This window comes from Apiospora marii, assembly GCF_038362585.1.
Source record: "Apiospora marii strain CBS 49790 chromosome Unknown utg000001l_segment0_segment0, whole genome shotgun sequence".
In the NCBI taxonomy this organism is placed as follows: domain Eukaryota; kingdom Fungi; phylum Ascomycota; class Sordariomycetes; order Amphisphaeriales; family Apiosporaceae; genus Apiospora; species Apiospora marii.
This window is the reverse complement of record NW_027117372.1, coordinates 4,950,019-4,962,294: the sequence shown is the minus strand read 5'-3', so window position 1 is coordinate 4,962,294 and position 12,276 is coordinate 4,950,019. Positions and strand designations below refer to the sequence as shown.

The following is a 12,276-nucleotide window of genomic DNA, read 5'->3' as shown; positions in this document are numbered from 1 at the left end:
CGTTTTTAAGTTTAGCGCCGTTTAGATATTATTATATATACTCGTTATCACGTTTATTATTATAAGTTTGATTAATCGATTAATTACGTTATTATTATAAGAAGAAAGTAAAGCTATTTATAAATATAAGGGTTGAAAGAATTATTAACGTTACCGGCCTAAAGTTTAGTTTATTTAGGTTTTAATACTTGGCTTCTTATATATTTTTAATTATTTATTTAGTATTATATATTTAATCGTTATTTATTACTTAAAAACGTTTAAAGGAAGGCTATTAATAAGCTGAATGGAATATATAAGCGGCGTAGTATATCGATATTAAATGGAAGTTAGTATAATAATTATTAATTTTAGCTTAAGCGGCGTTAATACCAATGCTATATTAAACCAGATTTAGATAATTAATAGAGTTTTTTTTATATTATTTTAACTTCTATAGTATAAACTCCAGGCTTAATAAATAATAATATATATTGCTATATAATTTTTTAAAGTTACTTAAACGTCGCCGTATTTAGCCGTTACCCTTTAATTAAATAAAGTAATTTTCGAAATCCTTTAATATTAACGTAATTTTAAAAAAAATAAATTAATTATTATTAGTTAATTAATTAGCCAATTAAAGGAAAGTAAAAGTATTATTTTTTATAAAAGGAAAGAAGGCATTAGTTTTAATAAATATATATTAAGTGATTTATTTACAAAGGTATTTAATATACATTATCTTAATATATTAATATAATTAGAACGCTCAAATAATTATATAATATATATTTAACTAACGCGTTTAGTTATTTTTAATAAGTTTAAAAAGCTTTTTTTAAGGGGTAGAATTAGCGTAATCGGTTTTTTAAACCGATAAAAATAAGTTATTAATACAGTTATTTTGATTAATAGCGACCACAATAATACGAAGTTTGCTAATAGGTTTTTAATAGCGTTAATTTTTATAATCGGTATTAGTTAAGGTATTAAAATTATTAAATTTATAAATACTTTTATTTATTAATTAGTTAGGGTTTAATAGGGCTTTAATTACCAGGTTTAATATATAACTAAAATAGCGACCTCGCCGGCGATGTCTTTTAAACTTATAAATATTATCGATAAAATCTATCGCTATATTTATATTAATAGTATTATTAAAAGTAAAATATCCTATTTTGTTGCCGATATTATATAAATTAATAAGTTTTATTATCGCGGTATTAATAATAGCTTTATTGTAATTACTTTTTATTTTTAATATACTTAGTATAATTTTTTTAAATTAGCTAATAAAGGTATTACGAAAGAAGTAAATTAACCTGTATACGTTATGCTTATTACTAGACTTTTAACCGTTAAACGCGAAATATATTTAACCAGAGGCGTATATTAAAACTTTAATAACGCGGCTATAATATTTATTAAACTTATCGATAACGTATAACCGGATAGAAACTTATAATAATATTATTTATTAAGCCTTAATTTTAAAGTTTAAGTATAAATAAAAAGCCCGGAATCGATAAAAATTAATAACTTAGAAAAGAATCGATTCGTTAATAATTTATTTAATTAAGAAACGTTAGAAATATATTTTATTAAAAAAATTATATATTTTATATATAAATTTAATATTATTACCGTTATTAAGGTTTAAGTTTAAAAAGGTTATAATAAACCGGCGCTTAGTAAACTTAGTATTATTATTTAACTCTCGCTTCGATTTAATCGTTTCGTTAATAAATGTTTTAATATGGTAATATATATATAAGTAGCCTATCGTGTTTAATAAGCTTTCGCCGATAAAATAGGCTAATATTGGTAGTTATTTTACTACGTAAAACGTATAAATTTAATACTTTTTCCTTTTTAACTAAAAATCGAGGCTAAATTTTTAAACTTATACCGACCGTAATTTCTTAAAAATCATAAAGGTTTAGTTACCGAATCGTACAATAAAAATAGTTAAATATTTATTAATAAAAAAGGAAGGTTTAATAGTATTAATAAATCGGTAAGTAAGCATCGCGGCGGCGTTATAATAGTGGTAATAGTAGTAAATTTAGAAAAATAAGTAATTAATAAGGTTGCCGAAGAATATATAAATTAAACGTATTATTTACTACTTAAAATAATATTAAAAGTAGCATTAATACTAAGATAGTCTTTTAACCTACTAAGGTTAACTTATAAAGCTTATAACCGGTTCCTCAACCTCTATTTATTCCGATTAAAATACTAAAAAGGTATCGTAAAATTATTAATTTAAGGCTTTAAAATATGCTAGGAATCGATAATATTTAGGCTTAAATTTAACCAAATTAATTATATTAACTAGTTGTTAACCACTTAAGTTTTTTAGTTAATTTATAATATTTTCTAATAAGCCTTGGTTAGTTTATTAATATCGTGGTATTGGTTGGTTGATTAAAATATTGGTTAAAATGGTTGGTTGTTTTGTAACACTGCTGCCGGAAGCCGACCATGCAGGAAGGGTAGCATGCTGTAACCCGATACGCCGCGCCACCAGCTGTGCAAAAAGCCACAGCGCTTACAGGATGACAGAAGTACGCCAGAAGTGGCACATGAACCAGCATGCTAATACGCCGGCACAATGGCTGCCTCCCACCCTCGTTAACCTATACCCGAACAAGTCCGAGGGTCTAGGCTTGGGGGTTGATATTGGAATTTCTAGTGCGTACAGTAAGTCTTGAAAGCCTTGCTAAGGTTATCCACCTATATTATGCAACTACCGATTTCGCCCGGTTTTATTGCTCAGCCAATCCAGTCAAACAGTGCTGGACGAGACCACTAGCCTGCCAGTCTCAATCAGTATGTAACAGGGGTTGAAATTGATACCTGCAGCCACAGTCCGGGGGAAGTGTAAAAGAGGATCGTGCATCTTTTTAGTCTGGAGTCTCTTCCCCTTTCCATCATTTCCTCAATCACAACATGCTTATTCTCACGCAATCACGTTCTCAATATGACCTGTGATCCAGAACGCCCGTCTTCCTGGCGAACCACGTGATCGATCTCGAGGCGTGTAGCTCGGAACTCAGGGTACATTCAACGAGTGAAATTGCTTTCCCCTTGGTAGCTTCCAGGTTGAACAACAAGCAGCAACTCTACAAATCACTTTCTGTTACCTGTGCAGACCACCTGATACGGCTTGCAAAACTTGATTCACTTCCGCCAGGCTCGGTTAATGGTGATTCAGGTCTAAAAGAGCCGCTACGGGTCGTCACTTTGAAGGCAAGTCTTGTTGTACCGGTGGGGAGAACGCACTTCGCCGGCGCGCGACAGCATCCATATGCGCCTCGAGGAAACAGGCCATTATATCGATATCCCGACCAACACCCAACTGCCGAAGGTCACTTTGTACTCTCCATGCACGATGTGGTCTGACAAACATGTGGGTAGATGATGTATGCATCGACCAGGTGGATGACGTGGAAAAGGCGCCCCAGATCTTACTCATGGGGAATGTTTACACCTTTGCCGAGATGGTCTATGTTTGGCTCGGACAGGGAACCCCCATGTCGAGAAAGGTGTTCCGCAGTCTGATCTTCCTATCGAAGAGCGCTGTCTTTCTCGACATTGACATTCTGAAAAGCACTCCAAACGGGGAGGCCAGGCGCACAGCAGGTAAATGAACCGTCCTTTCCGTTCCTGTGGTTCGGCGGGATCTGTCCGTGGTTGGGCCTGCTTTACTCTCTGATCTCATGGAGACATGGACATGCTGTGAGTCTTTAGATGGATCTGACTCTTTGTATTTGATATAAATTGAGCCGCATCTCAAGTTGTCTGGGCTCGCCCGAGGAATACCATAGCGTACTGATCTTTGGGGATGGGAGAGGCTTACACTGAAGCCATGGTAGCAGTGTGGGGCCGCTCTCATAAGTAAGTACGCCAGTGAAGAACCACTCGCGACCTTTCCGCTACGGCCAATTGCCCTCAACCCCTAGATATCCCGCGCGGTCCTGCCCCGACATGCCAGAGAAACCATTACTCCCACCAGCGCATCATACCTGAGGCTTTGCGTAAAAAGTGTGAGCGATTCATAATCAAGCTATGTTAGCGCCGGTATTTGTAATAAAGCCAATGAATCGACATTGGAGAATGGTCGGATGCGTACATGATCGATTGCGTGCTTGCGGGGAAGGCTTACGCATGGAAAACAGCGTAGCCGTTGATTAGCAATGTCTGCTCCAAGGCGGAAAGACATTATAAATCAAGATCGCGAAGACATGGACTATTTAAGGAGCTGACAGAACGGATGGAGATATCGAAGCACAAATCGCAACACACAGATATACATAACAGAGACCTCCAATTTGCAAACATGGCCACCGCTGACATCCAAATACCTACCACACTGCCCTTCAATGGTGCCGTACCTCCTGAGGGAGTGACATCATACGACGTTGATACCATCCTCAACTTTCACAAGCCGAATGAAGACGGGTCTCCGCCCGAGCCCACCTACACGGACCGACCGGAGACCTACGAGCGCCCAACAGATCCGCGCCCGGTCCACATCACCGACGTGACTGGACGAGAGTCCAGCTTCACTCTTGACGGGAACGGCTTTCAGTTCGTCAAGAACGTTGCCCAAGAGAAGGACTTCCTTGACGATGACCACATCAAGGCTGTCTACTATCCGGAGGTTGAGGCGCTGCTGAAGAATGTGTAAGTTCTATCAAAAGAAAGGGGAGAACCCACAACCAAAAACAGACTGGCTGACCATTTACCTAGCACCGGTGCCTCTAAGGTCTTCATCTTCGACCACACCATCCGCCGCGGCGCCGTCGACTCGCGCACCGGCGGCAGCGAGCAGAAACCCGCCCCCGTCAACCTCCGCGGCCCCGTCCAGCGCGTGCACATCGACCAATCCTACCGCGCCGCCCTGTCGCGAGTGTCCCACCACCTCCCCGACGAAGCCGACGCCCTGCTGCGGGGCCGCGTGCAGATCATCAACGTCTGGCGTCCAATCGCGACGGTGCGGCGGGACCCGCTGGCCGTGGCCGAGGCGTCGTCGGTGGCCGAGTCGGACCTCGTCCCTATCGGGCTCATCTACCCGGACCGTCGCGGCGAGACCCTGGCCGTCGCCTACAGCCCCCGGCACCGCTTCTACTACAAGCACGGGCTCACGCCCGAGGAGGTCCTGCTCATCAAGTGCTTTGACACCAAGACCGACGGGCGCGCGCGCCGTGTGCCCCACACGGCGTTTAGCGACCCGGGGTCAGACCCGGCGGCGCCGGCAAGGGAGAGTATTGAGGTGCGGTGCTTGGTGTTTCACCCGGATGATACTGAATGATTCAAGAGGACTTTTTGCTATAGTATTAAGTTAGCTGCTTGTTCTGGGGACGTTAGGAAGCAATGCCCTGTCAATGAAAGAATACCATATTGCCCCATTCCGACTCGATGTGTCGACAATCTCGGAAGTTGGTAGCACCTCTACGTACCAAATCCAGCTTGCCTTTGGGTTATTCAGACTCGTGATACCGTGTACAGCATCACCAGTTGGGTCTTCTGGGCGCCCAGCTGTTGTGCTTAGTGTCGATCCGCTCTATGAATCTCTGACTGTAGGCTCCGGTTCGTCTTCTTTATTTACGTTCAGACATTCCAAATATCCATCGGTGCCAGGTTGTTCCGCCACACTGAAGCGTGCGTCCTCAATTTGGTTTTGAAAAGCTATCATATTATTGACACATTGCAAGCTATCGTGTTGGTGGATGTCGGACAATAACGTTTGCCATAGCTAGCTTAACCGTGAACAAGAGTCCCGCGGCTTCAATATCCAGATTCTATACTTCCTCACTACTTCAATCCATAGTCAGGTCTATGACCTCGACCCTCTGCTCTCGGCGTCTTGGTCTCTTCCCCATTCGAAGCTCCGGAGAGTTAGGGATCTGGTCAAGCACTTCACTGAGCTCTCTCTTGACGCTGGGCCCCTGTGGTTCGTCTTTGGGGCGTTGCCCGACCAGCTCCGGCTTTACATTCCGGTCTGGGACCGACGCCACGGCTTGCAGAGCCGGTGGCGAGGGAGAGCGCGGGATGATGAGCTCCTGCTTGAGTGCTTCTATAGACCAAATCAGTTGAGACACAGCCTAGAATCAATCATGTGGGCACATGTCGCTTACCTCTCGATCGGTAGAAGAACCTATACACCGCAATGGGTCCCCCGTCCTCTGGAATATCGTCCGACTCGTAGTTCCTGGCAGGAACACTGGCTTCGAGTCGCCCGTATCTTTATGCACACTCAGCAAAGGCAAAACCATGTTATATGGATTGGGGTGTTGGGCTGAGACTTACGATGCACCGTGCGAAATGACCTTTCCTTTCAACGCCTTCTCGGAGAGCTCGAGGTCTTGACGGCGCGTAGCCTTGCCGGTTTGGAAGGATGTTACTTCGCGCAGGACGATGCGGAAGACCTGGACCTCAATGACTCCCAGGTTCTTCGCCTTCTTCTTGTCCCTCTTTACGCGGTCGCCCTGGTCGTCTTCCACTGTCCAGCCAATTTAGTATCACGGAAGAGCCAAGACCTAAAATAGCCGGGAGGTTTTACCTGTCGTCACAGACGAGAACTTGAGCCGCCGCTGCACCACTTTCCCGTTTTTCTCATCCAGCATCACCGGTCCCGGAACCGTGCGACGCCCAGCGCCAGCCCATACATATTCCTTACTTGTGCAGTTGTTGACCTTGTACCTCCCGTCTACATAGACGTGGAAGCTCAGAGCATGATTCTTGTAATTAAAGTCGTGAGTCAGTCCCACCTCAGTAACGATGGCGAAATGGCCATTGTCAAACGACTCGATGTAGCGGTCAACTACCGGGCATCCGTTTGGCGTTCGCTCCTGCTGCTGCTGCTGGCTGTCGGGATTGGGATACTCGGTGGCGATTCTGCCCTTGACTTGGACGAAAACCTGGACCCCAGGTACTTCTTCCAAGATCGCCATGGTACGTGGTGTGGTGGAAGAAGGGACGGAAGCAAGCATTCGTCCGTTTGCTGTCGCGGAGGTTTAAATAGACACCTCACCCCTTGTGGCGTGTGTCGTAGCTCCACACCATTTGCATTTCCAGCCACAGCGCAGGGGCTGGTTTACGATGAAAAAAAAAAAAAAAAAAAAGAAAAAGGATATTTTAGGTTTTACTCTACCTTGCGAGAGCAATTGCATAAGCCACGGATGTGCGGTAGATTATATCACGCCATTACCAAAAAGACCCCCTTTAGCTAAGAACAGTTTGATATTAATTTCCTCAATACATAGAAAGAGCTATTCTAGGACGGAGGGAATTCTATACTTGTTTCGACCAACAGACTTCAACTCTCCCATTTCCACGATGCCTGTTATCAAGCAAAGGAAGGGTCATGGGTGCGTTACCGGCATGTGTTGTCAACCTACCAATCGTACCTCGTCAGCGCTTCATGTCGGTGCTAATGATTCGATCCCACTCCTCGTCCTTTATGTCCGCCAACTTTGGTGCGAACAAGTATGCGACAGGGCAGCGTCGAACGTGTTGCAGAAAGGTGTCTCTCGACCAGGCCCGGTCGGCTAGACCATATGCTACATCCATCGGAGAGAACTCGCCCGTCAGGTACTCGAGGGGCAGGACCGACTGGAGTCTGGCCGGCGGGCCGCCCCAGTCGATTCGACCTCCGTTATTGGAGACCCATCGGCAACCCCGGCACCACAGGGCCTGCTCCAGCCGGCCGCCTCCCGCCATAATGGGAAACGGCATCGTCGGCATGGTGGCGGAACTGTTGTAGGATCGGGCACGATAAGGTGCCTGAGGGATAACGGGTTGGTTGACCAGCCAGTGCTGGTGCGGCTGGATTTTGGGCGCTTGGAGCCAGTATTCTGCGTCCCAAAAGTTGTCCGCGGAGTTGCAATTGTTCCTCAACCCGGCCTTGATAAGCTCCTCTTCGGATCCATGCACCACGAGGCCCAGGTCCCACGCCGCCTTGGCGCTGACTGCTCTGCCCTGGTTTGGGAATACAAAATCGGATCTATAGAAGTTGTAACGGATGTCGCAGGCTCTGACGTGGACAACGGGGAGCTTCGCCACATCTTCTTTAGAGAGACAATAGTACCGCTTGGCGAGGCGGGGCTCCAGGATCCGAAAGGCTGGGTGGTGTCTCCAGCATCTCCAGCAGCACCGTTGGCAGGTGGGCAAAAAGAGGAAAGGCCCACAATCACCGCAGACGGCGCACGAATCCGTCTGTAACGCGCCGTACAAGTCGTCCACCGAATGGATCTCGATGATCCCCAGACGCGCGAGTCCCTTGAGCGTCTTGGGGACATGGGTAACCAGGTATTGGTAGTCGCGAAAGGACCGCACGTAGCCGTCGGCTTGGAAAGACGCTCGTGAAAGGCGGGCGAGGCTCTGGAAGTCCAGCTGCTCCAGAATCATGATCATGATCTCTGGGGGGAATCGGTCCAGGAGACCCAAGGACGAAGGGCGGTCCACAAGTGGCAGTGGTCGGTGAAGGGTGGGTAGCTGACCCCTGGCCACCATCATGGCTCGAGCCCGGAACTTGGATTCGGGACGGTATCCCAAGCGGGAGATGATCATGTCCGCATCATAGGAAATATTTGACGCTATTGCTGTTTCCATTGCAGCTTCTAAGCGAGCCAATGTAAGAGAATCCCAAGACCCTTGGGTTGTTGTGGGGATTCCCGAGACAAGCACAGGGAGGAATGGGAAATATTTTATAGTAGAGACTGGAACTAACAAGCTATGTTGGATAGAGGGAGCAGGATGTCACTTTGAAGATTTACATGCACTCCGCTTATGAATTGAGTGGACGGCTGCGATAAAGAGCAATTTCGGCCCACCAGAAGAGTCACATCTGTTGGTAGGTACGTTTTTGAGGATTTCAGAGTCATTGTCTATCATGGTTCTACCTTGAGTACATGTAGTGGAGGATATTCTTCTCTCCGTGACTCATTTGTGTTGCAAGCTTTGGCTGGCAATGAATCGAAGGTTCAAATGCATAAAAGAAAATGAGAGAGAAAAGAAACAGACTACGTGATTCAGGAATGGGGAACCCCATAGCAACAATTATGCACTGGGAGCGGAGACCTTCGTTGGATCTTGACAAATCGAAAGACTGCCATCTCGGTTTCTGTCTTATTCTGTTACGTACATACATCATCTGTATTTGAATGCGGATGGAGTTGAGTTTGAACCAAGAATCTCTGGAAGCTAAAAACCGGCGACCCCAGTAGGTGCCACGATAATCCAAACACAAATTGTAATGACCAAAGCGGACAACGACAACTACCTCGGTAGAGAACAATAGTGCCAGCATCACAGATGTCAGGATAACTATAGATAAGACGCCGCCCCCCCCCCTAAGTTATTACTGATAAGAAATCTGGGAGTGGGAAAAGAATAACCCAAAGGCTCCACCTCGCGCCACCTGCGTCCCGTTTCAGTTTGACGTTCGATCTACGGTGTTGGTCCTAGCCCTGCTGACGTGCTTCTTGATTCTGAATGGACCAGCGATAGACCCTCTGGCACTGGACATGGCCCCTGGGTCGCCCCTCGACCTCGGTGGCGCACGGCGTCCGTTCCTAGCATCAAGTTGCGGTTGCTGGCGGTCCTCCCGTCCAGGAGGTTCCCTGACGTTCTGAGCCACTGCGGCGGTAGCCGGTGGCGGCGTTGGCGGGATGTTGGCGAGTGCCGCTTCGAGCATACCTGAACAGCGAATTAAAATCATCTTGTGGAAGTGGGATGATGGTAAAAACAGGAGCAAGACGCGAGTTCCCTTACCTTTGGGTCGGTACAGAAATTTGTATGTTGCAAAGGGCTCACAGACTCCGCGGATAAGGTCGTATACCCTTTCCGCTGCGCGTTTCCGGGCCTCCCTGCTCACATCAGCACTCGATACAGACTAAGACAATAGAAAAGAAGAGAAACGAAAGGACGAAGCAATGTATAAAAGCGTCGCCGGAGTGTGTGGCGACCCACCGTTGCTGGCGAGAGACGTCCTCCCCCTCCTGGCCGCTGCTACGATGCTAGGCCAATTCGTGATGGTTGGGTCGCTCCAGATATCGACTGGTTTCCGTTGGGAGACGCGATAAACGTGGACCTTGATGATTCCCAGCTCCTTTTGAAACTTCGTCGTCGGGTCATTTGGCACGTCGTCGCTCTGCTGGACAAACAACGCTGTTCACCACAGCCCGGGATTTGATTAGCACATTGGCGAAAAAAGGGCGTCAGCCAGGGGAAGGGGGCGAAAATAGGCATTATGGTGATCATACATTTCCTCATCATCGCGAATCTGAATTTCTGCCGGAAGACATGCGCCCCTCGTTCCTCGAGGGCCGAGTCAAGGCATACGCGTCTGCCTCCCGGGCTAGCTGCGACCTTATCCTTCTTTATATCGCACCCTGTCTTGCCGCACCTACCTCCGTCGACTTCCACGCGAATGCGGAGGTGGTGTTCCTCGTCGCGGGCGAAGTTGTAGGATTCGTCCACCAACAGCTCGACGGCGAACCGGGCGTCGTCGACGGACTCGATGTAGACGCACGATACCGGACAGGTGGCCTGTCGGTGCTGCGGATCATGGCTGGGGTATTCAGTGGCGTCCTTACCGTCCACTCTTACAACGACTTGGAATCCAGGAAGCTCAGCTAGAATAGCCATCTCGTAAGAGTCAAGAGACGTCTGCTGTGGGCGATAAATTGAGTGCAAGAGGAAAGAGGAATACAATATGTTATTGCTTACACCTTTCAGAAACGCGAAAGACATAGAAGATATTCGGTTTTCTCTGAGGGGGCGTCTCGAAGAAGGTTCTTCTCAAACGTCGTGGCGTCAGTGAGCCTTTGGCCGTGACGCATTGTGTAGCCCCCTCCTGCACCCCTCGTTTGAAAGCGAACTTTGCTTCGACTCGAAGCCGGTGTTTAGGTTCCTGTATTTGCCCAGTAATGCTGAGAAGAACACCCTTCTGGACTGAGTAGGGAGTTCGTATACCTGCTTGCAGCGTGGTAGGCCCGGGAACCTCTTGCGGTACTTCGTGTCATATGTCTACACATCCTACTGTTGCACGAATGAGAGCACGCGATGGTGTACAAAATTCCACCTAAAGGGAAGCAAACGTATAAAACAGAAAAGCACGGCTGTGCTCCGATATTTACACAAAGAGTACAGCTGGCTAAGCACGCTACCAGGAAAAGGGGCTTATCCCTGTGATTGTATATTTTCTTAATTACTTCCAGAAGTAGGTTTAGTTTTCAAATCTCTTTCATCTTGATCCGATTCTGAACTCCCGATGCTGCAGGCTCCCCTTCCTGGTTCTAGACTAGAAGACCTGGACGGCAGCTCTTCCAAAGTGCAGTCCACTACGCTACTATATGCACTGGGATCCTGCCGCAAGATAAAGCAATGAGGCATGGCGTCGAATCCTCTGCTCGTTGGATCTAGCGCTGCGGGATGGGGAATTCCAAGAACACTGCACTTTTGCGACCAACTCGACTAACCTTATTACAAACTCAACAGTCGTGGTTTCTTTGGGGGTTGGCTGGGGCCGCCGCCATCATCGTCGGGATCACTTCATGCGCCAAGCTTCCGTTAAGCAAGTATCCCCAATGTCTCTCTTGGGCATCACGTTGGACGTTATACCTTCGCTCCCACGCAGCTAGCCGCGACGCGTGTTATAATCCTTGCAACGAATCACGAGACATGAACGTGGCGTTGACGGAGCTTTTCTTTTCTAGAATCTGCCAGCTACGTCCAGTAGTTCCAATTGCGCCACCGCCGCCCCCTTTCAGTCCAAAGTCAGGTCTACAGTCTTCACCATCCCCTGCTGCCTTGCTCTCTTTCTAGGCCGGCTGGGTTGGACATCATCGCCATTACCAACACCAACCCCATCCATTTCTCGATCTCGGTGTCTCATGACATTCTGGCTTCCCGCGACGGCTGGTAGCGGAGGCAGGGGCGGAATGATCGATCCCTCCTCAAGGAAACCTAAAGAAAACGCCCGTGAGATACAAAGCACTGTCAGGGGTGGAAATGGGTCACCATAACTTTCTTACCTCTAGAGCGGTACAAAAATCGATAGACCCCGATGTTTCCAAGATCGTCTCGAACCACGTCCGCTTGCCCGTTATCCGCACGCCGCTGTAGCGTTCTGTTTTGTTTCCAATTTCAGCTAGCTATACGAAAGTAACTGTGCCGCAGGTATCAGTGACAAGGGGGCAGGTCCTCCTCACCTTTCAAACTCGGTGGTGTCGTCTCCGCGCCTGGCCATCTCGGCAACTTTGATGCAGTCAAAGAGAG

General features: G+C 46.8%; 5 protein-coding genes across 5 annotated transcripts; 2 read left to right on the top strand and 3 right to left on the bottom strand.

The window, feature by feature from the left end:
- Nucleotides 1-3,398: 3,398 nt before the first annotated feature.
- Nucleotides 3,399-3,641, top strand: PG985_001623 (uncharacterized protein; the record flags this gene model as incomplete). Its single annotated transcript, XM_066821392.1, has 1 exon — nt 3,399-3,641. One exon carries the CDS (start codon nt 3,399-3,401, stop codon nt 3,639-3,641), a length of 243 nt encoding a protein of 80 aa, XP_066692271.1.
- Nucleotides 3,642-4,330: 689 nt separating this feature from the next.
- Nucleotides 4,331-5,305, top strand: PG985_001622 (7alpha-cephem-methoxylase P8 chain related protein; the record flags this gene model as incomplete). The annotated part of the gene is made up of 2 exons (XM_066821391.1): nt 4,331-4,677; nt 4,744-5,305. 2 exons carry the CDS (start codon nt 4,331-4,333, stop codon nt 5,303-5,305), a joined length of 909 nt encoding a protein of 302 aa, XP_066692270.1.
- Nucleotides 5,306-5,813: 508 nt separating this feature from the next.
- PG985_001621 (uncharacterized protein) lies at nt 5,814-6,986 on the bottom strand (the record flags this gene model as incomplete). Its single annotated transcript, XM_066821390.1, has 4 exons — nt 5,814-6,070; nt 6,132-6,238; nt 6,304-6,496; nt 6,557-6,986. 4 exons carry the CDS (start codon nt 6,984-6,986, stop codon nt 5,814-5,816), a joined length of 987 nt encoding a protein of 328 aa, XP_066692269.1.
- A 421-nt stretch (nt 6,987-7,407) lies between these two features.
- Nucleotides 7,408-8,607, bottom strand: PG985_001620 (uncharacterized protein; the record flags this gene model as incomplete). The annotated part of the gene is made up of 1 exon (XM_066821389.1): nt 7,408-8,607. One exon carries the CDS (start codon nt 8,605-8,607, stop codon nt 7,408-7,410), a length of 1,200 nt encoding a protein of 399 aa, XP_066692268.1.
- Nucleotides 8,608-9,427: 820 nt separating this feature from the next.
- On the bottom strand, nt 9,428-10,644 carry PG985_001619 (uncharacterized protein; the record flags this gene model as incomplete). Its single annotated transcript, XM_066821388.1, has 3 exons — nt 9,428-9,693; nt 9,967-10,164; nt 10,407-10,644. 3 exons carry the CDS (start codon nt 10,642-10,644, stop codon nt 9,428-9,430), a joined length of 702 nt encoding a protein of 233 aa, XP_066692267.1.
- Nucleotides 10,645-12,276: the final 1,632 nt, after the last annotated feature.